The sequence below is a fragment of the Lepidochelys kempii genome, chromosome 27, assembly GCF_965140285.1.
Source record: "Lepidochelys kempii isolate rLepKem1 chromosome 27, rLepKem1.hap1, whole genome shotgun sequence".
Taxonomy (NCBI): Eukaryota; Metazoa; Chordata; order Testudines; family Cheloniidae; genus Lepidochelys; species Lepidochelys kempii.
This window is the reverse complement of record NC_136406.1, coordinates 2,952,613-2,975,030: the sequence shown is the minus strand read 5'-3', so window position 1 is coordinate 2,975,030 and position 22,418 is coordinate 2,952,613. Positions and strand designations below refer to the sequence as shown.

The 22,418-nt window shown below is 68.6% G+C and overlaps 1 protein-coding gene across 4 annotated transcripts; it reads right to left on the bottom strand.

The window, feature by feature from the left end:
• Positions 1-772: 772 nt before the first annotated feature.
• GRN (granulin precursor) lies at positions 773-20,801 on the bottom strand. 4 transcript variants are annotated; one of them, XM_073326436.2, is made up of 16 exons: positions 20,696-20,745; positions 18,078-18,272; positions 14,344-14,502; positions 13,272-13,418; positions 12,163-12,247; positions 11,513-11,625; positions 10,387-10,534; positions 9,631-9,737; positions 8,105-8,341; positions 7,464-7,700; positions 6,343-6,579; positions 5,211-5,447; positions 4,508-4,744; positions 3,330-3,566; positions 2,107-2,355; positions 773-1,760 (listed from the first exon to the last, which is right to left on the bottom strand). In XM_073326436.2, the coding sequence occupies exons 3-16, from the start codon at positions 14,485-14,487 to the stop codon at positions 1,638-1,640; spliced, it is 2,538 nt and encodes an 845-aa protein (XP_073182537.2). In that variant the 5' UTR covers positions 14,488-14,502; positions 18,078-18,272; positions 20,696-20,745; the 3' UTR covers positions 773-1,637. The 4 variants fall into 4 exon arrangements, with proteins under 4 accessions (XP_073182537.2, XP_073182535.2, XP_073182536.2 ...); XM_073326434.2 differs by lacking the exon at positions 18,078-18,272 and having other exon boundaries at positions 20,696-20,801; XM_073326435.2 differs by lacking the exons at positions 18,078-18,272; positions 20,696-20,745 and adding an exon at positions 15,668-15,914.
• Positions 20,802-22,418: the final 1,617 nt, after the last annotated feature.

Here is a 22,418-nt window from a genome sequence, read left to right as displayed (position 1 = left end):
CGTGTCTGGCTGGTTCCTCCATGCGTGCGGTGCCGCGAGCCTGCTGCCTGCCAGCTCCCAGCTGCTGGTGAGCAGCTGCGCAATGCTAGCCCAGGCCTGTTTCCGCTCCAGGCTGGGCCCACACAGCTCAGTGGCGGTCACTGCAGAGTAGCCTGGAACTCACTCAGTGCAAGCAAGAGTGTTGGGGTGCAAGGCCTGCTGGAATGCAAGAGCCTGGAGCTGGGCCCCCCCAGCAGCTTGGTACAGCTGGGAGGGGAGGCAGGCAGCCAATGGGTGGCTGTGCAATGCTGCTCTGGAGCTCACATGGGTGCTGGCAGCCAGCACAGCAGCTGGCCCATTGACATTAAAGCAAATCTAGGCTCAGAGTAACACCTGGCAGCTGCCCAGGGGAGGGGGGCAGGCAGTTTTGTGCCATTCTCCTGCAAAGCAGAACCATGGAGCAGCCGCTTTGCACCCGTTCAGTGCCCAGGGCAGGCAGTAGGCCCATGCCTCGGGCCCAGCTGGGCCATTACAGCACCCCTGCTGGACCAAGGCCCCCATCCTGCCACACTGCAGCAGTGGGGACTGGCACTCCGCCCGGGGCTGGATGGGCCACAGCTGCATGCCAGGAGGGACAGCACTGGAGGCCAGCTGTGTTACAGGGAAGAGAAGGGAGGACAAGGCTGGGCCCTGGAGTCCAGGCTGGGGTGAGCAGGGAGATGTGCACGCTGGTGGCACAGTCCCCTTGGCTGGGGGAAGTTTTGCAGAGGGAAGGAGACAGGATTGACGCCAGCACCGTCCTCCACACCCTTTATTGGTTCTCACTCTCTTCCAGCCACTTCAACCCTAATGGCACCAGGCACTGGGCCCCCGTTCCTGGCACAAGCCCCAGCCACAGGTGGGGCACTCTTAGAGGCAAGGGAGCTGGTGACCAGAGGGCATGGGCCAGTCTGGCCCTGGGCTCTCGGGGCAGCTGTGAGGGGGGCAGGGGCTGGGCAGGCAGCAGAGACTCCTGGCACTGGGGGGCTAGCAGACACAGTGCAGGCACGAGCTCAGGGCAACGCACATTCAGGGACTAGGGTAGGAGAGTGCCAGGAGCCAGACTGCAGTGCCCACCTTCCAGCCTTCCCAGCCCCGGCTTTCACAGCCAGCACAACAGGACCCAGGGAGGGGCCCGAGTGCCAGGGAGAAATGGGGGGAGACACAGATGCCAAGGGGGGCTGTAGAAAGCAAAGCAGCCCAGCCGCCTTGCTCTTCAACCCAGGTTCCCAGGCCCTACTGCAGCCCCTAGCTCCCAACAGTGGGGGAGGAGGGCCTGGCCTGGCCCAGCCCAGCCTCAAAGCCCCCACAGAAGGAGAAGAGCCTGGAGTGGGGTGGGAGCCTTAACCTTCCAAGCTCCCAGCAGGAAAGCAGCAATGGGAGCAGAGGACGAAGCTGCATGTGCCCAGACCGCTGTGTCCAGGGTTAAACTCCCATGGCGGGGGCGCTCTCCCATGTGCTTAGCCCCAGGGGGCTGGGTGGGACAGGTCCTGCAGAGCATGGGGCCTGTGTGTCCTGGGGCAGCCAGAGAAAAGGCCCCCGAGGCTGGAAGTCAGACAGGCAGACTGAGGGGCCAGAGCAATCCCCACTCCCCCCTCAGTGTGGGCACAGGGGTGCCCTCACAGCAGCCAGGGGGCACCGGCGTCCCAGCGTGGAGGCCAGCGCCGCTTGCAGTCGAGGCTCAACCTGGAGCATCGGTAGCCCCAGGGACAGCAGTGGCGTTGGTCGGGGCAGCAGGAGCCCTGTGGAGAGATGAGGCATGTTACTGTCTGCCGGGGGCAGCCGGGCTGGAGCACAGAGGGGTCCCCCGCAGAGGGAGCAGCTGCCCTGCAGATGGGGCAGGTCACAGAGTCCCCAACCTCCCCCGGTTCCCCTGCCAGGGGCCTGGCCCATAGAACGACCTCCAGCCCTGGTCACTGGGGGCCGAGGCCACAGCAGGCAGACAGGTGGGGGCCAGCAGCTGGGAGGGGCTGAGGTCCAGGGTCTGAGCAGGCAGCCGGCGGGAGGGGCTGGGCGGATGTTGGAGGCGTGAGAGGCAGGGCTTTGTGCTGCCCTGGGGCGGGCAGCCAGCCCCTTCCCGTCGCTCACCATGAAGTAGGGGCAGCAAGCCCAGGTGCCCGAGGCAGCCTTGCAGCAGGTCTGGCGGGTGCGGCAGTAGTGCTGGGCGTCGCAGGTCACCTGGTTGCTGGGCTCCGGGCTGGCGGGCAGCAGGGAGGCGACGAGGCTCAGGGCCCCGGGCAGCACCCGCCCAGCCTGCTGCTTCTCACAGCTCTGCGTGGCCAGGTTGCAGGTGTAGCCCCCTGGGCAGCAGTGCTGGTGATCCTCACAGCACACAGCCTGGGGAGAGAGCGGTCAGCCAGCACCGAGCAGAGACAGAGCAGCCTGGCAGGGCTCACAGGGCGTCACCCAGGGCAGAACCCAGGCGTCCTGGCTCCTGACCCCTCCCACCGCCACTCTAACCCACCAGACCCCACTGCCCTCCCCACACACAGACTAACCCAGAGGGTTTCCAACTTTGTTTCTGGTGACCCAGTTGAAGAAAATTGTTGATGCCCGTGACCCACCCAAACTAGGGATGAGGGGTTTGGGAGGGACTCAGAGGGTTGGGGTGCAGGGGTGAGGGCTTTGGGGGAGCTCAGAGGCTTCCTGCCTCTCCTGGCACCGCGCTGCGCCCCGGAAGCGGCCAGCAGCCGGTCGGCTCCTAGGCAGAGGCGCGCAAGCAGCTCCATGCAGCTCTCGCCCACAGGCACTGCCCTCCCCCAGCTCCCATTGGCCGTGCGCAGCCGTGCTTGGGGGAGGGGCAGCAGGTGAAGCCCCGTGGCCCCCCCGCCTAGGAGCCGGACCTGCTGCTGGCCACTTGGGGGTGCAGCGCGGTGTCAACAGGTAGGCACTAGCCTGCCTGAGCCGGGCAGCATCACCAGTGGGGCTGTTAACGGCCCGGCCAGCGGTGCTGACCAGAGCCGCCATGACCCAATGCCCGACATTCCATGACCCACTTCTGGTCATGACCCAGTTTGAAAACCATTGCTCTAACCCACCGGACCCCAAGCCCTTGCCAGAGCCAGGAAGAGAACCCAGGAGTCCTGGCTCACACCTTCTCTAAGCCCTGAAGACATCCTTCTTCAGGCCAAGGGGCGAGGTGGGGCACAGCGCAGCCACAGGGCACAAACATGGCTGTGAGGAGCCGGGGCCTCACCTTGCCCCCGGCACCCCTTGGCACTGAAGAAGCCTGGCAGGGACACCTAGTGGCAGGGGTGGGCCGTGCGCCTGCACGCCCAGGAGATGGGCACAGCCCCCCGCCCTGCCCTCACATTCGGCAGATGGCAGCAGGCCCAGGTGCCCGTCTCGCTCTTGCAGCAGGTCTGCCCGTCCTCGCAGCTGACTGTCTGGTTGCACTTCACACCTCTGCTCTGGGCGGCGCCAGGAACGTGTGCTGGAGCCTTGGGTGCCCAGGGCACAGAGAGCAGGGCCTGCTGGCAGCTGCCCCCCACCGGGTCGCACGTGTGTCCCTTGGGGCAGCAATGGACGTGGTCCTGGCAGCACACGGCCTGGGCAGGGGAAAGAGACAGCGCGCGTGACCACAACACGCATCCGCCCTTCCAACTCCTCCATTGGGCGCCCCCCATCCCCTCCCGCTGTGTGCCTGCCCCCCCAACCCCGACCCACAGGCCCACCACTCCCCTCCTCCGCTGCGCACCCCCCCCAACACCAACCCGCAGCCCCACCACTCCGCTCCTCCGCTGGGGGCCCCCCAACCCGCAGCCCCACCACTCCGCTCCTCCGCTGCGTGCCCCCCACCCCGCAGCCTCACCACTCCCCTCCTCCGCTGCGCACCCCCCCCAACACCAACCCGCAGCCTCACCACTCCCCTCCTCCGCTGCGTGCCCCCCCCAACACCAACCCGCAGCCCCACCACTCCGCTCCTCCGCTGCGTGCCCCCCCCAACACCAACCCGCAGCCCCACCACTCCGCTCCTCCGCTGGGGGCCCCCCAACCCGCAGCCCCACCACTCCGCTCCTCCGCTGCGTGCCCCCCACCCCGCAGCCTCACCACTCGCCTCCTCCGCTGCGTGCCCCCCACAACGCCAACCCGCAGCCCCACCACTCCCCTCCTCCGCTGCGCACCCCCCCCAACACCAACCCGCAGCCCCACCACTCCGCTCCTCCGCTGGGGGCCCCCCAACCCGCAGCCTCACCACTCCCCTCCTCCGCTGCGTGCCCCCCACAACGCCAACCCGCAGCCCCACCACTCCCCTCCTCCGCTGGGAGGGACAGGGGGTGGAAGCTCAAGGGCTGCAGCCCCAGGCAGGGGGCCTGTAACCTGAGCCCTACCACCCTCAGGCTTTAGCTCAGGCCCATGGCCCTAGAAAGTCGAAGCCAGCCCTGGCAACCCCATTGAAACTGGTTCCCGACCCACAGTCCGAGAAGCACTGCTCCAAGACCTAAGCTAAGGGCAGCGCTGCCAGGGACAACCTCCCTCCGCTCCGCACCTCCGGCAAGGGGCAGCAGCCCCAGTCCCCGGTGGCCAGCCTGCAGCAGGTGCTGCCCTCAGGACAGCTGGTCTGCTCGTCGCACTGCACGTCCCGGCCAGCAGAGGGCGCTCGCACCCGCGCCGGGGTTTTCTCCAGCCAGGGGACGGGGGCGGCGGGCGGGTGGCAGCTGCCCCCCGCCGGGTCGCAGGTGTACCCCTTGGGGCAGCAATGGACGTGGTCCTGGCAGCACACGGCCTGGGCGGGGGGAGGAGACTCAGCATGTGTGATGACAACATCCACCCCCCACTTACTCCGCTGGACACCCCCAGCCCCGACCCCCAGCCCCACCACCGCCATCCACTGCTGGCCCCCACCCCCCCCCAAACCAGACCAGCAGCCCCACCACCCCCATCCACCGCTGGGGGCCCCCCCCAACGCCCAGCCCCACCACCCCCATCCACCGCTGGGGACCCCCCCCAAACCAGACCAGCAGCCACACCACCCCCATCCTCCGCTGGGGGCCCTCCCCAAACCCAACCCACAGCCCCACCACTGCCATCCACTGTTGGCCCCCACCCTCCCCAGCCCCGACCCACAGCCCCACCATCCCCATCCACCACTGGGGACCCCCCCCATACCCGACCCGCAGCCCCACCGTTCCCGTCCTCTGCTGGTCACCCCTCAGTGCCGACCGTGTCCTGTAGCCTGTGCTCCGACCCACCTCCTCCAGGGGGCAGCAGCCCCAGTGCCCGGTGGCCAGCCTGCAGCAGGTGCTGCCCTCAGGACAGCTGGTCTGCTCGTCGCACTGCACGTCCCGGCCAGCAGAGGGCGCTCGCACCCGCGCCGGGGTTTTCTCCAGCCAGGGGACGGGGGCGGCGGGCGGGAGGCAGCTGCCCCCCGCCGGGTCGCAGGTGTACCCCTTGGGGCAGCAATGGACGTGGTCCTGGCAGCACACGGCCTGGGCGGGGGGAGGAGACTCAGCATGTGTGATGACAACATCCACCCCCCACTTACTCCGCTGGACACCCCCAGCCCCGACCCCCACCACCGCCATCCACGGCTGGGGGCCCCCCCCAAACCAGACCCCCAGCCCCACCACCGCCATCCTCCGCTGGGGGCCCCCCCCAACCCGACACACAGCCCCACCACTGCCATCCACTGCTGGCCCCCGCCCCCCCAGCCCCACCACCGCCATCTACTGCTGGGGTGCCCCCCCCCCAGCCCCGACCGCCAGCCCCACCACCGCTATCCACGGCTGGGGGCCCTCCCCAAACCCAACCCACAGCCCCACCACCCCCATCCTCCGCTGGGGGCCCCCTCCCAAACCCGACACACAGCCCCACCACCGCCATCCACTGCTGGCCCCCACCCCCCCCCAAACCAGACCAGCAGCCCCACCACCCCCATCCACCGCTGGGGGCCCCCCCCCCAACCCCCAGCCCCACCTCTAGCCATCTCCACTGGGGGCCCCCCAGCCCCGACCCCCAGCCCCACCACTGCTATCCACGGCTGGGGGCCCTCCCCAAACCCGACCCACAGCCCCACCAATCCCCATCCACTGCTGGCCAACACCCCCTCCAGCCCCGACCCCCAGGCCCACCACCGCCATCTACGGCTGGGTCCCCCCCAAACCCGACCTGCAGCCACACCACCCACATCCACCGCTGGGCCCCCCCCCCAACCCCCAGCGCCACCACCCCCATCCACCGCTGGGGACCCCCCCCAAACCCGACCCGCAGCCCCCATCCACCACGGGGACCCCCCCCAAACCCGACCCGCAGCCCCACCGTTCCCCTCCTCTGCTGGTCACCCCTCAGTGCCGACCGTGTCCTGTAGCCTGTGCTCCGACCCACCTCCTCCAGGGGGCAGCAGCCCCAGTCCCCGGTGGCCAGCCTGCAGCAGGTGCTGCCCTCAGGACAGCTGGTCTGCTCGTCGCACTGCACGTCCCGGCCAGCAGAGGGCGCTCGCACCCGCGCCGGGGTTTTCTCCAGCCAGGGGACGGGGGCGGCGGGCGGGAGGCAGCTGCCCCCCGCCGGGTCGCAGGTGTACCCCTTGGGGCAGCAATGGACGTGGTCCTGGCAGCACACGGCCTGGGCGGGGGGAGGAGACTCAGCATGTGTGATGACAACATCCACCCCCCACTTACTCCGCTGGACACCCCCAGCCCCGACCCCCACCACCGCCATCCACGGCTGGGGGCCCCCCCCAAACCAGACCCCCAGCCCCACCACCGCCATCCTCCGCTGGGGGCCCCCCCCAACCCGACACACAGCCCCACCACTGCCATCCACTGCTGGCCCCCGCCCCCCCACCGCCATCTACTGCTGGGGTGCCCCCCCCCAGCCCCGACCGCCAGCCCCACCACCGCTATCCACGGCTGGGGGCCCTCCCCAAACCCAACCCACAGCCCCACCACCCCCATCCTCCGCTGGGGGCCCCCTCCCAAACCCGACACACAGCCCCACCACCGCCATCCACTGCTGGCCCCCACCCCCCCCCAAACCAGACCAGCAGCCCCACCACCCCCATCCACCGCTGGGGGCCCCCCCCCAACCCCCAGCCCCACCTCTAGCCATCTCCACTGGGGGCCCCCCAGCCCCGACCCCCAGCCCCACCACTGCTATCCACGGCTGGGGGCCCTCCCCAAACCCGACCCACAGCCCCACCAATCCCCATCCACTGCTGGCCAACACCCCCTCCAGCCCCGACCCCCAGGCCCACCACCGCCATCTACGGCTGGGTCCCCCCCAAACCCGACCTGCAGCCACACCACCCACATCCACCGCTGGGCCCCCCCCCCAACCCCCAGCGCCACCACCCCCATCCACCGCTGGGGACCCCCCCCAAACCCGACCCGCAGCCCCCATCCACCACGGGGACCCCCCCCAAACCCGACCCGCAGCCCCACCGTTCCCGTCCTCTGCTGGTCACCCCTCAGTGCCAACCGTGTCCTGTAGCCTGTGCTCCGACCCACCTCCTCCAGGGGGCAGCAGCCCCAGTCCCCGGTGGCCAGCCTGCAGCAGGTGCTGCCCTCAGGACAGCTGGTCTGCTCGTCGCACTGCACGTCCCGGCCAGCAGAGGGCGCTCGCACCCGCGCCGGGGTTTTCTCCAGCCAGGGGACGGGGGCGGCGGGCGGGTGGCAGCTGCCCCCCGCCGGGTCGCAGGTGTACCCCTTGGGGCAGCAATGGACGTGGTCCTGGCAGCACACGGCCTGGGCGGGGGGAGGAGACTCAGCATGTGTGATGACAACATCCACCCCCCACTTACTCCGCTGGACACCCCCAGCCCCGACCCCCAGCCCCACCACCGCTATCCACTGCTGGCCCCCACCCCCCCCAAACCAGACCAGCAGCCCCACCACCCCCATCCACCGCTGGGGGCCCCCCCCAACCCCCAGCCCCACCACCCCCATCCACCGCTGGGGACCCCCCCCAAACCCAACCCACAGCCCCACCACTGCCGGCCCCCACCCTCCCCAGCCCCGACCCGCAGCCCCACCACCCCCATCCACCACTGGGGACCCCCCCCAAACCCGACCCGCAGCCCCACCGTTCCCGTCCTCTGCTGGTCACCCCTCAGTGCCGACCGTGTCCTGTAGCCTGCGCTCCGACCCACCTCCTCCAGGGGGCAGCAGCCCCAGTCCCCGGTGGCCAGCCTGCAGCAGGTGCTGCCCTCAGGACAGCTGGTCTGCTCGTCGCACTGCACGTCCCGGCCAGCAGAGGGCGCTCGCACCCGCGCCGGGGTTTTCTCCAGCCAGGGGACGGGGGCGGCGGGCGGGAGGCAGCTGCCCCCCGCCGGGTCGCAGGTGTACCCCTTGGGGCAGCAATGGACATGGTCCTGGCAGCACACGGCCTGGGCGGGGGGAGGAGACTCAGTATGTGTGATGACAACATCCACCCCCCACTTACTCCGCTGGACACCCCCAGCCCCGACCCCCAGCCCCACCACTGCCATCCACTGCTGGCCCCCGCCCCCCCACCGCCATCTACTGCTGGGGTGCCCCCCCCAGCCCCGCCCCCCAGCCCCACCACCCCCATCCACTGCTGGCCCCCGCCCCCCCAGCCCCACCACCCCCATCCTCCGCTGGGGGCCCTCCCCAAACCCGACACACAGCCCCACCACTGCCATCCACTGCTGGCCCCCGCCCCCCCAGCCCCGACCCCCAGCCCCACCACCGCCATCCACCTCTGGGGACCCCCCGGGGGGGCAGCAGTGCAGGCGATCGCTGCAGCAGACGGCCTGGAGTGCCGGGGAAGAACCCATGCCCGGTTAGACCCACTGTATGGCCAGGGCCCCGGGGCAGGCAAATCCAGCTCCGGGGCAGCCAACCACTGGTGCGGTGGGGGATGTCCCCCAGGGGCTCAGCGCCAAGGTAGCCGCCAGCCCCTCCCTCAGGCAGGAACTTGGCTGGCAGGGCCCCCTAGGCCCCAGCCATTTCTACAGCGTCTTCTCTGGGCACACCCAGCCCCCAGCAGCCCTGCAATGCAGCCACTGCTGGGGGGACCAGCTAGGGGACGCAGCCCAACAATGAACTTCTGAGAGGGGCCCTTAGGAGCTGGGACATGCTCAGAGCAGGCCTGAGGGAACCTGCCTGCCTAGCACGGTGTGAACCTGGCCCCCGAGGCTCAGCACTGGCATCAGTCTGGGGCAGATACCAGAGGCGGCGGCTGTGTGGGCAGATCGCTGGTGCCAGTCCAAGGCAGGAGACCAGCAGGAGCAGAGCCTGGCCAGCCGCACGCTAAGACATGACGCAGACTGCCAGACGCCCTGTTCTGTGCAGCGTGATGCCCACCCAGGGTGCCCCCCCAGCCCACTCCCCTCCCCCAGGCCGGGCTCTCTCCTCTCCACAGGCCTGGTGCATCACCACCCCCTGGGCCGCGTTGTAGCGGGGGCCGGATTTCACCTGCCCAGGGGCGCAGGATGCCAGACCGGACTCCGCAGCACTTCTGTGCCACGGGGCAGGCGTCAATCCGAAAGGGGCTGGCGCCTGCAGTGGGGCACAGACATCCCAAGTCATGGGAGGCTCCTGGCTGCCCTAGGACACCAGGAGGAGGGGCAGAGGGAACAGGCAGCTCACAGAATACCCTGGGAGGGGTAACTCGTAACCCACGTCCTGCCCTGCCCGCCCCATCCTCACTCACATTCTGCAGTGGGCAGCAGCCGTCCTGGCTGGTGGGCAGCTGGCAGCAGGTGGTGCCATCCGGACACGCTGACTGGTGGCCGGGGCAGGTGATCATGATAAATGAGGCTGGGGAGGGCAGGGGAAGCAAGGTCAGGGGGGCACAGACCAACCAAGCCCTCCCCCACCCCCCCAGCTGCCCCACCAGGGCCCTGACAGCACCTGCCACCCCACAGGCCTCTGCCCCGGCTGCAGGCAGGGCCCAGGAGCAGGCTTGGGGTCACCTCCTACCATGGGGGCTGTGCCTCCCCGTAAGGTGAGCTCTCAACCCGGCTCTGGGGACAGCCGGTGACCCCTGTATCCAACTCCTCTTCCCAGAGAAGCTGAGGGGGTGTCCTACTGAATGTACACACCCACCACTGCAATGCAGCCACCTCTGGGGGCAGCCTGCTTGCTGTTTAACAGTGCACAGGAAGGGAAGCAGCCCCTGGGTGTACGACACGCCCCCACCTCGCCCCCAGGATCCCAGGGCCGTCTCTGCTGCCCGAGCAGCCCTGTAACGAGTGTCTTCCATGACGATGCGGGGCAGGGGAAGCCCCTGTAGCACAGCGCGCCCCAGACAAGGGGCTAGCTCACTCCTCCAGCCAGGGTGCGGGCCCGACACAGAGGGCACCACATGGCACGGTGAGCCCCGCCCCCCCAGCCTGCGCCCCGGGACCCCCACACGTGGGGCCGAGCAGCCCGTGGGACCGCTCCCCACCCCCTGGCCGTGCCATACCTGGCACTCCCTGCCATGGCGCACGCTTCCGGGCCGGCACCTTGCTGCCCAGGGGCTGCTCGCCGGCGGCTGAGAGGCAGCGGGCATGTTCCAGGTCGCAGGTGCTGGCATGGGGGCAGCAGTGCACCTTGTCCACGCAGCACGCGGCCTGCCAGAGACACGGGACGTGGCAGAGCAGAGAGGGAGCCAGCAACCCCGCCAGCTCCCTCCCTGGCCCCCCACCTCGACCACACGGCACCCAGGTCGACCCCCAGCACCTCTCACACCAGCGCCTCGCCCTGGCTTGGCACAGCTGCCCCAGAACCAGCTCTGACCCATGGCCCCCTGTATACCAGCCCTGCCCCCCCACCGACCCACAGCCCCCCGTATACCAGCCTGCCCCCCATACCAGCCCATAGCCCCCTGTATCCCAGCCCTGCCACCTGCCAACCCACGGCCCCCTGCATCCCAGCCCCACCCCCCTGTCAGCCCAGGCCCCCTGTATCCCAGCCCCACCCCTGCCTCCACAGCTGACCCACAGAACCCTCTATCCCAGTCCCACCCCCTGCCAACCCAGAGCCCCCTGTATCCCAGCCCCACCCCTGCCCCCCTGGTGTCCCAGACCCACCCTGCTCCCCCAGCTGACTCACAGCCTCCTGTATCCCACCCCTGCCGCCCCACGTCCCCCTGAGCCCTGTGTATCCTGGCCTGACCCCTGTCCCCCCAGTCAACCCACGGACCCTCATATCCCAGCCCTGACACCCACCCACCCACGGCCCCCTGTACCCCAGCTTTGCCCCCAAGCCGACCCAGAGCCCCCTGTATCCCAGCCCCACCCCTGCCCCCCTGGTGTCCCAGACCCACCCTGCTCCCCCAGCTGACTCACAGCCTCCTGTATCCCACCCCTGCCGCCCCACGTCCCCCTGAGCCCTGTGTATCCTGGCCTGACCCCTGTCCCCCCAGTCAACCCACGGACCCTCATATCCCAGCCCTGACACCCACCCACCCACGGCCCCCTGTACCCCAGCTTTGCCCCCAAGCCGACCCACAGCCCCCTGCATCCCAGCCCATCTCCTCAACGTTCCCTATATCCCAGCCCTGAGCTCCCTGCACACACCCCCAGAGCCCTCTTCCTGCCACCCGGTACCTGTGGCATGGGGCAGCACCCCCAGGAGCCAGTGGGCATCATGCAGCAGGTGGACTCATTGGGACACTCTGATTCGCCATCAGGGCACTGGACAGCATCAGCGGCCGGGAGACCTGCCAAGAGCGTGACCAGCGCCTGGCACTCAGCAGGGAGAAGCCAGGGCAGCCCTGCCCTCAGCCCCTCGCCCACAGGCAGAGGCCACTCGGCAGGCACCACCTGGGCAAGCAAGCAGCTCCACCAGCAGGTGCCAGCTGGATTCTCTTGCTCCAGGGCCCTCCCCAGGGGAGTCCAAGACCCACTGGGGCCCGGGTAGGGGAATCCACGAGCCCCTGCCCCCAGTGCGATGGGAACGCCCCTGCTATAGACCCTGCCCCCCACAATCCAACAGCTGGAGGACTAGAAGCCAAACCCTCCCACACCAGTGCAGCCAGGCATGTGGCGTGGCCGCCATGAGCCGCTGGGCACTGGGCAAAGCTCCTGGCATTGGGCAGAGCCCCTGGCATCGGGCAGAGCCCGGTCGGCACCAGACCCGGGGCCAGAGGCAGAGGCTGGAAGTGCCAACAGGGTCCCCTTGTGTCATGCAGCAGCCACACTCGGACGCTGGGGCCCCGGACACCCGGAGGTCACGCCGGTCCCCCCCGACCCCATACCTGGGAACACAAAGCAGGATTTGCCGTCGGCACTGCAGTGGGACCCCTGGGGGCAGCAGCGATGCCTGTCGGCACAGGCGACGGCCTGAGGAGAGACAAAGGAGATGGCTCTGGGCGGCCCAGACAGCCACGGGGCAGAGGGGAGGGGCTGCTGCAGCATATCCCAGCACCCTGAACCCTGGGACAGGGGACAGTGGCTGGGTGCAGCCACATGGGCCACGGGAATGCACCCGAGGCAGATGGACACCAGCACCAAGCAGCTCCGACCCCTTGACCCCAACATTTCCCCCCCCCACACACACACAGATGGGGAAACTGAGGCACAGTGAGGGGACAGAACTCAGTGGAAGAGGATGGGGAACAGAACCCAGGAATCCTGAGACCCCCAGTTCTAAGCACCGGAGAATGCTGCTTCCCCCAGGCCAGAATAAACACTGCCCCCCTGGGCTACGGACGGGGGGAGGTAAAGGAAAACACCCAGCCTGTGGCCAAGCAGGAGTTTTCAGGACCAGGGAGAGCCAGAGCCATGCACTACAATCCATTCTGCAGCCGGTAACTCCCGGCACTGTACCGCCCCCATGCCCTCTACTCCCACATAGGCACCACGGGCCACCCAGCCCCATGTCCTGTCTTCCGCAGGGGCCAGCTCCAGGTGAACCAAGAAGCCCCACAGTAGCAGATGTAGTATAATCTGCTCCCCCTCCCCAGCCAGCCCGGAATGCCTCATCCTAATCTGAGTCAGGCTGAAGCCCCGAAGGAGGAGGTCTGAGCTCCCGTCCTCGCTAGCGGCAATGGTGACAACTCGGAGTGTCCCATGGACCCACAGGAACAGCCAATCCCTTCTTGGCCTCCCTGCAGCAGGGAGTTCCACAGTGTGACTATGCCCTGGGTGGAAGGTATTTCCACTGACCCCCAGGGGAGACCCCTCTCCCCACACCCTGCCTACAGGCAGGGTCTGAACCAGCCTGGCAGCTGGCCAGGAAGCTCTCTGGGGAGTATGGGCCAGCCCAGCAGCCCACCCTGGGACTGTGGGTACGGCCGCTCACGTCCCAAGAACAAGCTGGACAGCAAACACACGGAGACCCCCACCCCCTGGGCAAGGCACTTACCTCTGACAATGGGCAGCAGCTGAAGGAGCCGGCCGACGTGCGCAGGCAGCTGTGTTCCACGGGGCACCAGGTACCATCGGGGCACACGGTCCCGGCAGGCTTGGCCACGCTGCTGGCCTGGGTCATAGGCACGGAGTGCGAGGAGCCCTGGTGGAGGAGGCAGAGGGTGAGAGGGATGCAATGCCGGGAGCCCAGAGCACAATGGCCCCCCAAAACCACCCGCTGGCTCCTGGTCAGAGCAGGGGGGCTGAGTCATGGCTTGGGAGCAGCCAGACTAAACTGCCTTGAGCAGACCCTCAAACACCCCCAGATCCCACCCCAGGGGTGCCGGGCTCTCAGCGGGGGAGACGTACAGCAAGCGCTCACAGCCTGGGCTGGGAAGGGCACCCGGCACAGACATGTCTGCTTTCCACGTCGGGCACCAGCGCAACCAGGAGGGTGCTGGCGGGCAGGTCCCTTCCCCTTAACTGGCCCGGTTGGGGGCCCAGCTCTGCCCGGGGCACCTGCGACAGGGCAGGAGACCCCTGAGTTTCGGCAGTTTCTACCCATTTTTGGCTGGGGGGTTTTGCCCTGGTGTATAGACCAGGGTCTGCCCCCCAGCACGCAGAGCTCAGGGCAGGGGGTCCTGTTCACTCCCAGACAGTGGGCCCAGGCTGCTCCAGAGGGCACAAAGGGACTGGATCCCCCCCCCTCCCCCCATGAGGGAAGGGCCTCAGCACCCGGTGGAGGAGGGTTAACCACAGGCTCCTGGCAGCGCGGGGTGGGACAGCAGATGAGGCAAGCAGGGCAGTTAATCACAGCCAGGTTCTGCAAGGCTTCCGCTAGGGATCTGGGTTACGACAATGCTCCCGCCCGCCCCACCCCGGGCTCTTCCTCCCGTCCCCAGGAGCGACTCCCTCCACACCCCCAGCCACGAGAGCAGCTCAGGCCCTGCAGCGTCGTGCCAGCTGGGGCACTGGCCAGAGACCCAGCGAGCTCACTCCACGCAGGCCAGAGCGGCTGGCTCTGAGAGACCTTCACCGCCCATAGCGACCCCTCCAGCCCTCGCCAGGGATGTGACGCAGACACTCACCAGAGACGGTGGGCAGCAGGCATAGCCATCCCCTCCGGGATCCCGGCAGCAGACATCAAGCCCCTGGCACACCCGGCCATCGGGGCACCGCAGGGAGGTCACTGCTCCAGACAGCGCCAGCCACAATGGCACGAGCGACCACATCCTTGGGGAGAGACCCTGCGAGGGACCAGCCAACAGCTGCTCAGACGCCTCACTCCACCATGTTTCCTGGGGCACCTGGCTTTAACCCTGAGCCGCCAGCTGGCTGTGGGGCTAGGCAGGACCCCAGACGCAGCCGGGGGTAGGGAAGCAGAACTCCTTGGTTCTGTCCCTGGCTCTGCTCCCGACATGCTGTGCAGCCGGGGACAAGCAGAATCATTCACCTGCCTCTGTGCCTCAGTTTCCCCATCTGTAAAATGGGGGTAAGTACTTACCTTTTCCCACACCCCTGAACCAGGAGACCCCACTGCACAAAAACAGCCACAACACCAGCCCCAGCCCCACCCCTCCGGCTAATGCAGCAGGCCACTTCCCCAGCCAGGGCCCCCCACCCGCTCTGAGAGCTGTTCTCTGGCACCAGCCTGCTTCTAGGTGAGGGCCCTGGCCGCGGCGGTGACCCCACAGCTGCACCTGGCCGGACCAGCGGATCCCAGTGCTGGGGTGGGGGCTGTGGTTCAGGTGTGGTCCCTCCTGCCCCCCTCCGGCTGGGACCCACCAGCACGGCAGCTGCCCCCCTTGTGACACTGCCTCGTGCCCGTCCCACAGTGCTCAACCGCGCCCAGGGAAAGCCCCCGCAGGCTGCACAGGCGCCTTACGCTGCTCAGAGCCGCTGGCGCGATGCAGGGTTCAGCTGGCGGGCTAGGCCCTGGTATGCAGCCTCCGCCCCCTTGCTGTTGGGAACCAGCTCTGGGAGGGGATCAGTGACCAAACCAGCCCCACGGCACAAAGTCCAGGCTGATAAGAGCTTCCACCCAGATCTCCAGCCTGGCCCCCTCCCCCAGCGCTGCGGCCCCAGTGGGGATCTGGCCACAGGCCAGCAGAAACACGGATGCAGCAGAGAGGCGGAAATGCAAGCCGTGTATCAGGGCACAGCAGCTTGGGAAGCAGCTGGGCCTGTCGGAGACATGTCTGGCCCGTCCTCCCCGGCTTCACAGCCCCTTTGAGCTCCAGCAGCGTTGGCCAGTGGTTAGAACACAGAGCCAGGACTCTGGAGTCCTATTCTGGCCCGACAGCCCTCTCCTGCCCTGCTGTGAGCTGGCGAGGCCCATGACCCCGGCCAGGGAGAGGCCGGGCAGCTCATTCCTTCTGCTCCGGGACGTTCGGGCTGGAAGGGGCTACTCACGCTCCCTGGCTGCTGCAGGGGACTCTGGAGTCGACCTGGGTGAACCGGGCCCACTGCCACTCAGCCATTGGTCTCACGTGTACGCACGGCAGGGACCTGCAGGCCGGCTAGGCAGGCAGGGTCTGTACTGAGGCCAGGGCGGTGCTGAGAGGGGCTGTGGGCGGGCAGTGTGCCGGGGGAGGTCCTGCAGCACCACTGCAGCCGGGGGAAGTGCTCACACCTGCACGCCTGCCGGCAGGGAGGGGCAGCTGCAATTTGCTCGGTGCAGGTGTCTCCCGGACAGAACTGGGGGGGGGGGGGGGGAATCACAGCCTCCCCCTGCCCTGTGTTCATGGTGCCCCCCAATGGCAGGCAGCGTCAAGTGCCCACTGGGTCAGGCGAGGAACAACTCCACCTGCCTAAATTCAAGAGACAAGCCCTGAACAGTGGGGCAGGCGTCGCTCAGCCCCTTGGGAAGATCCCACCCGCCCCAGAAAGCCCCTCAGAGACGGGTGGGGGGGGGGGCGGGATAGTGGGGAGCAGGCCTGGGCCGGAGCCACGACTCATCTCCCCGATCTCCCCCGCTCCCCGGTGCTCTTGATCCTGGAACCGGAGCCCCAGCATTGGCTGGACCTGGCCTGACAATGGTCCCACAGCTCCTGCGCTGCCCAGAGCACGCCCCCCCGCCAGCCCACCAGAGCCCAGGGAGTTTCACTCCATGCAGCCAGGGAATCCTTGTCCCATCCTGCTCCCAGCCGCCCCACCCACCAGCAAAGCACAGGGCCCTACAGGCTCTCCTCTGCCCCCGCAGAGCAACCCCTGGCACTGGGCCGGTGGGATAAGGGTTTGCTTGCCTCCATCGGGGGCGGGAGGGGGCGTCTCACCCGGCCCCTGCCCATGGGCATGGAGACATGTGCCCGCCCTCCACCTGGCTCCAGGCCCCAGCAGCTGCATGCGCCTCTAGCCGCGTTCCCCTCATGCACTGTAACCACGAGACGCAACCCTTAGCTGCGGCTCCCCGATAGCACGCAGCCCTCACCTCATGCTGCAGCCCAAGGGGCATGGCTCAGCCTGCTGGGGCACGACAGCCCCCCAGCAGCTAGGCAGAGGGTCGTTCCTGGGCAGAGGCAGTTCTGTCCTGCCACCCGCCCCAGTGCCGCCGCGTCGACAGCTCAGTGTTTGCTCATGGGGCAAATGAGGGCCAGATCCCCTCCTCCCGCCAGAGAGCAACCCCTGGCACTGGGCCTCTCACCCCACAAGTCCCCCTCTGCTCCTACCAGCTGCCCCTGGAACGCTGCACCCCCAGCTCCCAGCACCCAACTCAGCCTGGAGAGCCTGTGCCCAGCACCAGGGCTGCTTCATGCCAACAACCGGGGGACAGACCGGCACAGGCAGGGAGGGCTCTGCACCAGGTACCAGAGCGGCAGGGAGTCAGACGCCTGCTGGCCAGAGCAGGCCCCCACGTGCTCTCGCTTCCCCCCTGCCCACACGCTTTCTCCTGCCTGCCAGCCAGCCCTGGGAGTCTGGTTCTGGCTCCCCCCGCCTCTGGCCCAGCACTCCTGTCAGCAGGCTGGAGAGGCAGGTCACAGCCAGACAGGGGTGATAAGCACTTGTGGGAGAGCAGCCACCACGGGGACAGCCTCCCGGCCCGGGTGCAAGCCTCTGGGTGACGGTGTGGTTAACCAACTCCCCCCAGCTCATCAGCGATGTTATCGTCGAGCCTGAGAGCGCGAGTCTTGTCGGCTCAGCAGCCTTTCACGGCAGTTCTCACACTGCAGCGCCCAGCCGTAGGAGGGGGAGCCCCATTGTACACGTGGAGAAACTGAAGCACTGAAAGGGGCTGCGATTGCACTAAGTTCAGGCAGCCAGTCAGCGGCAGAGCTGGGGACCAAACTAGCTCCCAGTCACTTCTGAGCCCCCGAGGGCTTGGTAAGGGGCAGCAAAGCGGGTCTGGCTCTGGGCACAGTTCATAACCCCACAGTGGGAACAGGGCGTGCGCTGAACCTCAGCTCCTTGCAATCCTTGGGACTCTCGCTGGAGCACAGCTCCCATGGCTCTAGCTGAAAAGAAGCCATCCCTGCACCGAGTTGGGGGCCAGGACCTGTCTCCCATTGCCAGCGCACCACTGACCTGCTGGGTGACCGGGGGCAAGTTCCCTCCCCAGGTCTCAGTTTCCCCATCTGCCAGGGGACAATGCTTCCCCAGGGTAGGGCTCAATCCCCACCTGTGGAGGGCTACGCACCTCTCAGCACAAGCATGTCCAGAAGTGCCTTCCCGGGGGCACATCACGCACAGACACAAGCAAAGGACCTTCCTGCCTCCCCCACTGCTGCTTCCCACCCCTAGATTCATGTGCATTCTGGGCCCGCCACCATGTGCCCTCCTAGATTGTGCAAAGGAGCCTCAGGCGTGTCCCATAGCGCTCACTCACCCCAGCTGCCCCTTGCCCTCGGAGAGACCTGTAACAGTATTTGCAGCGAAAGCAGCACGCGGTGTTTACAGCTCATGTAGAGCGCCAGGCGAGTGTGCAATAAAGATCCGAGCGAGTGCACTGGAGCTGGGGGTTGCCTCCACCAGTTCCTCTTACTTCACTCACATAGCTGAGTTTGCACCCAGTTTCTACCAGCTGTGAAGGAAACAAAACCCAATGACAGAGGAGGACAAGCCAGATGGGGAAGCAAAAGTAGAAAGACGGGTGGCAGAGTGCGGTGCAAACAGCTGGGTCCCTCAACACACCCCACCCTTTCAGGGCCCACTACACTGGAAAAGCTACCATGTAGGGGAGCTGATTGAGGGTACAGCCACACCCTGATATGATTAATACTATTTCACCTGGTACTGTAGACAGGACCTATCTGTCCCACTGAACCCCAGGCTGCAGCCCGGTTTGGGGAGATGGTTAGACACTTGATCAGCTCCCATCCAGCTCACGAACATGGGGATGCATTTTAGCTGGGTCAGGGGCCGGGGAAGATGACCATATTGTAGCGGAGTCTCCCCAACACTGCTCTTCCTGTAGTGTAGATGGGAGCCAAGGCAGGGATGCAAACAGCTATTGCACTAGGGCAGAGAGAGAGGGGGGGGGGAGGGCGAGGGCCCCACCCCCACCCAGCAGGACCAAGGCACAGCATCTAAACTGCAGCAGTCCTGGGAAACCCGCCCCAGGCAAAGAATTTGACACATCCGTAGAGTCACCTGGACCAGACGACTGGGCACCAGACAGACACTAGCTGGCTGGGCTTTGCTCACAGAGGGCTTGAGATGCACGTAGGGCTGTTTCCCAGAAGGGCAATGCCAAAGCAGAGGTGTCCCCACGTCAGGGACAAGAAAACGGAACAGCAGCGCCAGCCCACGGGCACTCGGTCCAGAAACTGCTGGTCACACAGCTCGGGCTCGCAGCAACCTGCCTGGGCCATTCCAGGTCCAGTCCAAGGCAGCTCATCCACATGCCAGGGGCATGACGGGCCCAATGAGCCGGGGCACAGCCACCAAGCCGGGAAGGGACTTGGGGAGTCTTCACTGCCCAGTGGGTGTGGCGGTACCAGGAGAGAGCTGCCTGCACTTGCCTAAACTCCTGATGGAGACATGGCTCTGGATTTTACTGGGACCTAGCGAGGGGAAGCCTGGGTGTGGGAGGAGACAGCACCACCCTCCCCGAGCCATGGCAGGGTAGAAAGCCCTAGATTCCTAGTGCAATGGTTAATGCGCTCATTTGCCTGCTGTACACCCAACCCCCTGTGGCCGTGGAGACCCAGCTGGGCCATGGGCCCTCACGGAGGGGGCCAGCCCCACACCATCCCACATACTAACACCATGGTCAAACCCGCCCCAAGATAAGCGAGGCGGAGGGTGCTGGGGAGAGGCCAGTTTTGGCAGAGCGTGCCCGCTAGGGGAGCACCGGTCTTATGTCATCTCCAGCAGCCAGCACCTGCCTAGGAGACGAGATGCCAGGCAGGTGCACCAGGATCCAGGCAGCACGGCTGGGCTAGTCACATGAGTCTTGTCTCTTTGCTCACTCGCTCCCACATCACACGGGGATATGAATCACGCCCTGGGTAGCCAGGGGACGACAGGCCGCCAGCAGGAGTCGTGCCTGGGCAGCACCACCCAGTAAGCCACACAACCTTGGGAAGAGCAGCACCCACCACCACCACAGAAGGGGAAACTGAGGCACAGAGCTAGCCTGGCCTGCCAAGGTCCAGAGCCAGGAACAGAACTCAGGGCCCCTGGCTCCGAGCCCTTCCCCTCCCACGCTAGCCACAGGGGAAGCGCTGCGAAGTGCTGGCCCAGCTGGGCACCGGCTGTGGGCAGCGGGGCGACGCCACCCAGGAGCCCTTACAGCCAGGCCAGCGCGCCCAGCGCAGCCGGTCCCGCCGGGCACTGGTGCAAGCGGCACCGCCCGCCACAGCTGCAGCCCCGGGCCCGGTCTGGGCCCCGCAGCGCAGGGGCCACGTGCCGACCACGCATTGCACCAGGGACCCGACCCGAGACCCGACCGGACCCGAGACCGGACCCACGACCCGAGACCGGACCCACGACCCGAGACCGGACCCACGACCCGAGACCGGACCCACGACCCGAGACACGAGCCGAGCCGACCCGAGACCGGACCCGAGACCCGACCGGACCCGACCCACGACCCGAGACACGAGCCGAGCCGACCCGAGACCCGACCGGACCCGAGACCGGACGAGACCCGACCCACGACCCGAGACACGAGCCGAGACCGGACCCGAGACCCGACCGGACCCGAGACCGGACGAGACCCGACCGGACCCGAGACCGGACGAGACCCGACCCACGACCCGACCCGAGACAGGAGCCGACCCACGACCCGAGACACGAGCCGAGACCCGACCCGACCGCGCCCCTACCCGCGGCGGGGAGCCCCGGGGGGCTGCAGATGGGGCGCGGAGGGGGCTCCCTGCCGGGACAATAAGGGGCCGGGGCCGGCAGCTGCCAGCCGGGCTCCCCCCGGGGCCCCACGCGCCAGCCCCCCCGGAAAAGCCAGGCCGAAGGGGACCCCCCGCAGCGCGCCCGGCCCCGCACCTGAGGCTGCACCGCGCGCACCGACCCGGCGGCTCCCGACCGGCTGCAGCGCCCGGGCCCCGCGAGCCCCGCTCCAGCCGCCGGCCCCGCCCACTCCTCCGGATTGGTCACGGGGCGCGGCCTGCCTCGCTCCCATTGGGCGCTGCCCTCAAAGGCGGCGGAGCGCGCGGGGGACTGCGCCCCGCGGGAAGCCCCAGGAGGTCATGTGACGAGCCAGTCACGTGACCCAGCGGGTCCGCGCACGTGGTTGCCCCTGCGGCCTGGTCTGCGCCCCCCGCCCCCACACCCCGCCCGGCTCGAGGCCGCCCCCGCGAGCCCCCCCCAGGGTGACCCCCCCGCCAGGCCCGAGACCCCCCGGGTGCCGCCCCAGGGAGCCCCCCTCGCGAGCCCCCCCGCCAGGTCCGAGGCCCCCCCGAGCCCCCCCAGGGTGACCTCCCCCGCCAGGCCCGAGGCCGCCCCCGCGAGCCCCCCCGCCCGGCTCGAGGCCGCCCCCGCGAGCCCCCCTCGCGAGCCCCCCCGCCAGGTCCGAGCCCCCCCGCGAGCCCCCCCGCCAGGCCCGAGCCCGCCCCCGCGAGCCCCCCCCAGGGTGACCCCCCCGCCAGGCCCGAGGCCGCCCTCGCGAGCCCCCCCGCCCGGCTCGAGGCCGCCCCCGCGAGCCCCCCTCGCGAGCCCCCCCGCCAGGTCCGAGCCCCCCCGCGAGCCCCCCCGCCAGGCCCGAGCCCGCCCCCGCGAGCCCCCCCCAGGGTGACCCCCCCGCCAGGCCCGAGGCCGCCCCCGCGAGCCCCCCACCCCAGGGAGCCCCCCTCGCGAGCCCCCCTGCCAGGTCCGAGCCCCCCCCGGGTGCCCCCCCGCGAGCCCCCTCGCCAGGCCCGAGGCCGCCCCCGCGAGCCCCCCCAGGGTGACCCCCCCTGCCAGGTCCGAGGCCCCCCCGAGCCCCCCCAGGGTGACCCCCCCCGCCAGGCCCGAGGCCGCCCGCGCGAGCCCCCCCCAGGGTGACCCCCCCCGCCAGGCCCGAGGCCCCCCCGAGCCCCCCCGCCGGAGGCGAGCCCGGTGCCGCAGACACAAGCCCCGGCGCGCCCTGGAGACGGACCGAGAGCGGCTCGGCGCGGGGCCAGCAGCGTTTCCCGAGGGGAGCCGGGCGGGGGCGGCCCTGGGGCTGCCGGCTCTTGGCGGCTTCTCACGCCGCTCTCGGGGCCGGACCTGGAGGCCGGTCCCTGCTGCAGCGTCCGGCTCCCTCGGGCGGGGGCTGACAATCAGCTGCCGATTTTGCAAACAGCTTAAGATCCGGCCCAGGGCGACAGCCGGCAGAGCTGGGAAGAGAGCCCAGGGTGCTCCCCGAACACAGCCAAGCCCAACCGAGCCGGCGCCCTGCTCCCCGAAATCCGCCGGCGCCCTGCTCCCCGAAACCCGCCGGCGCCCTGCTCCCCGTAACCCGCCGGCCCCGGCGCCCTGCTCCCCGAAACCCGCCGGCCCCGGCGCTCTGCTCCCCGCAACCCGCCGGCGCCCTGCTCCCCGCAACCCGCCGGCGGCCTGCTCCCCGAAACCCGCCGGTGCTCCCCACCCTGCCAGTTGACTGATTTTAATGGGCTTTTTTCCAAAGAGCTGATCGTGGTGGGTGCTGAACCTTTAGAGATCTGGCCTGGGGGCTGGCCCCCTCCCGCCCCATGGTCTTGGCACTTTCTCCTGCTCAGCTTTCTTCTACATGCACTTGAACTGAAAGACT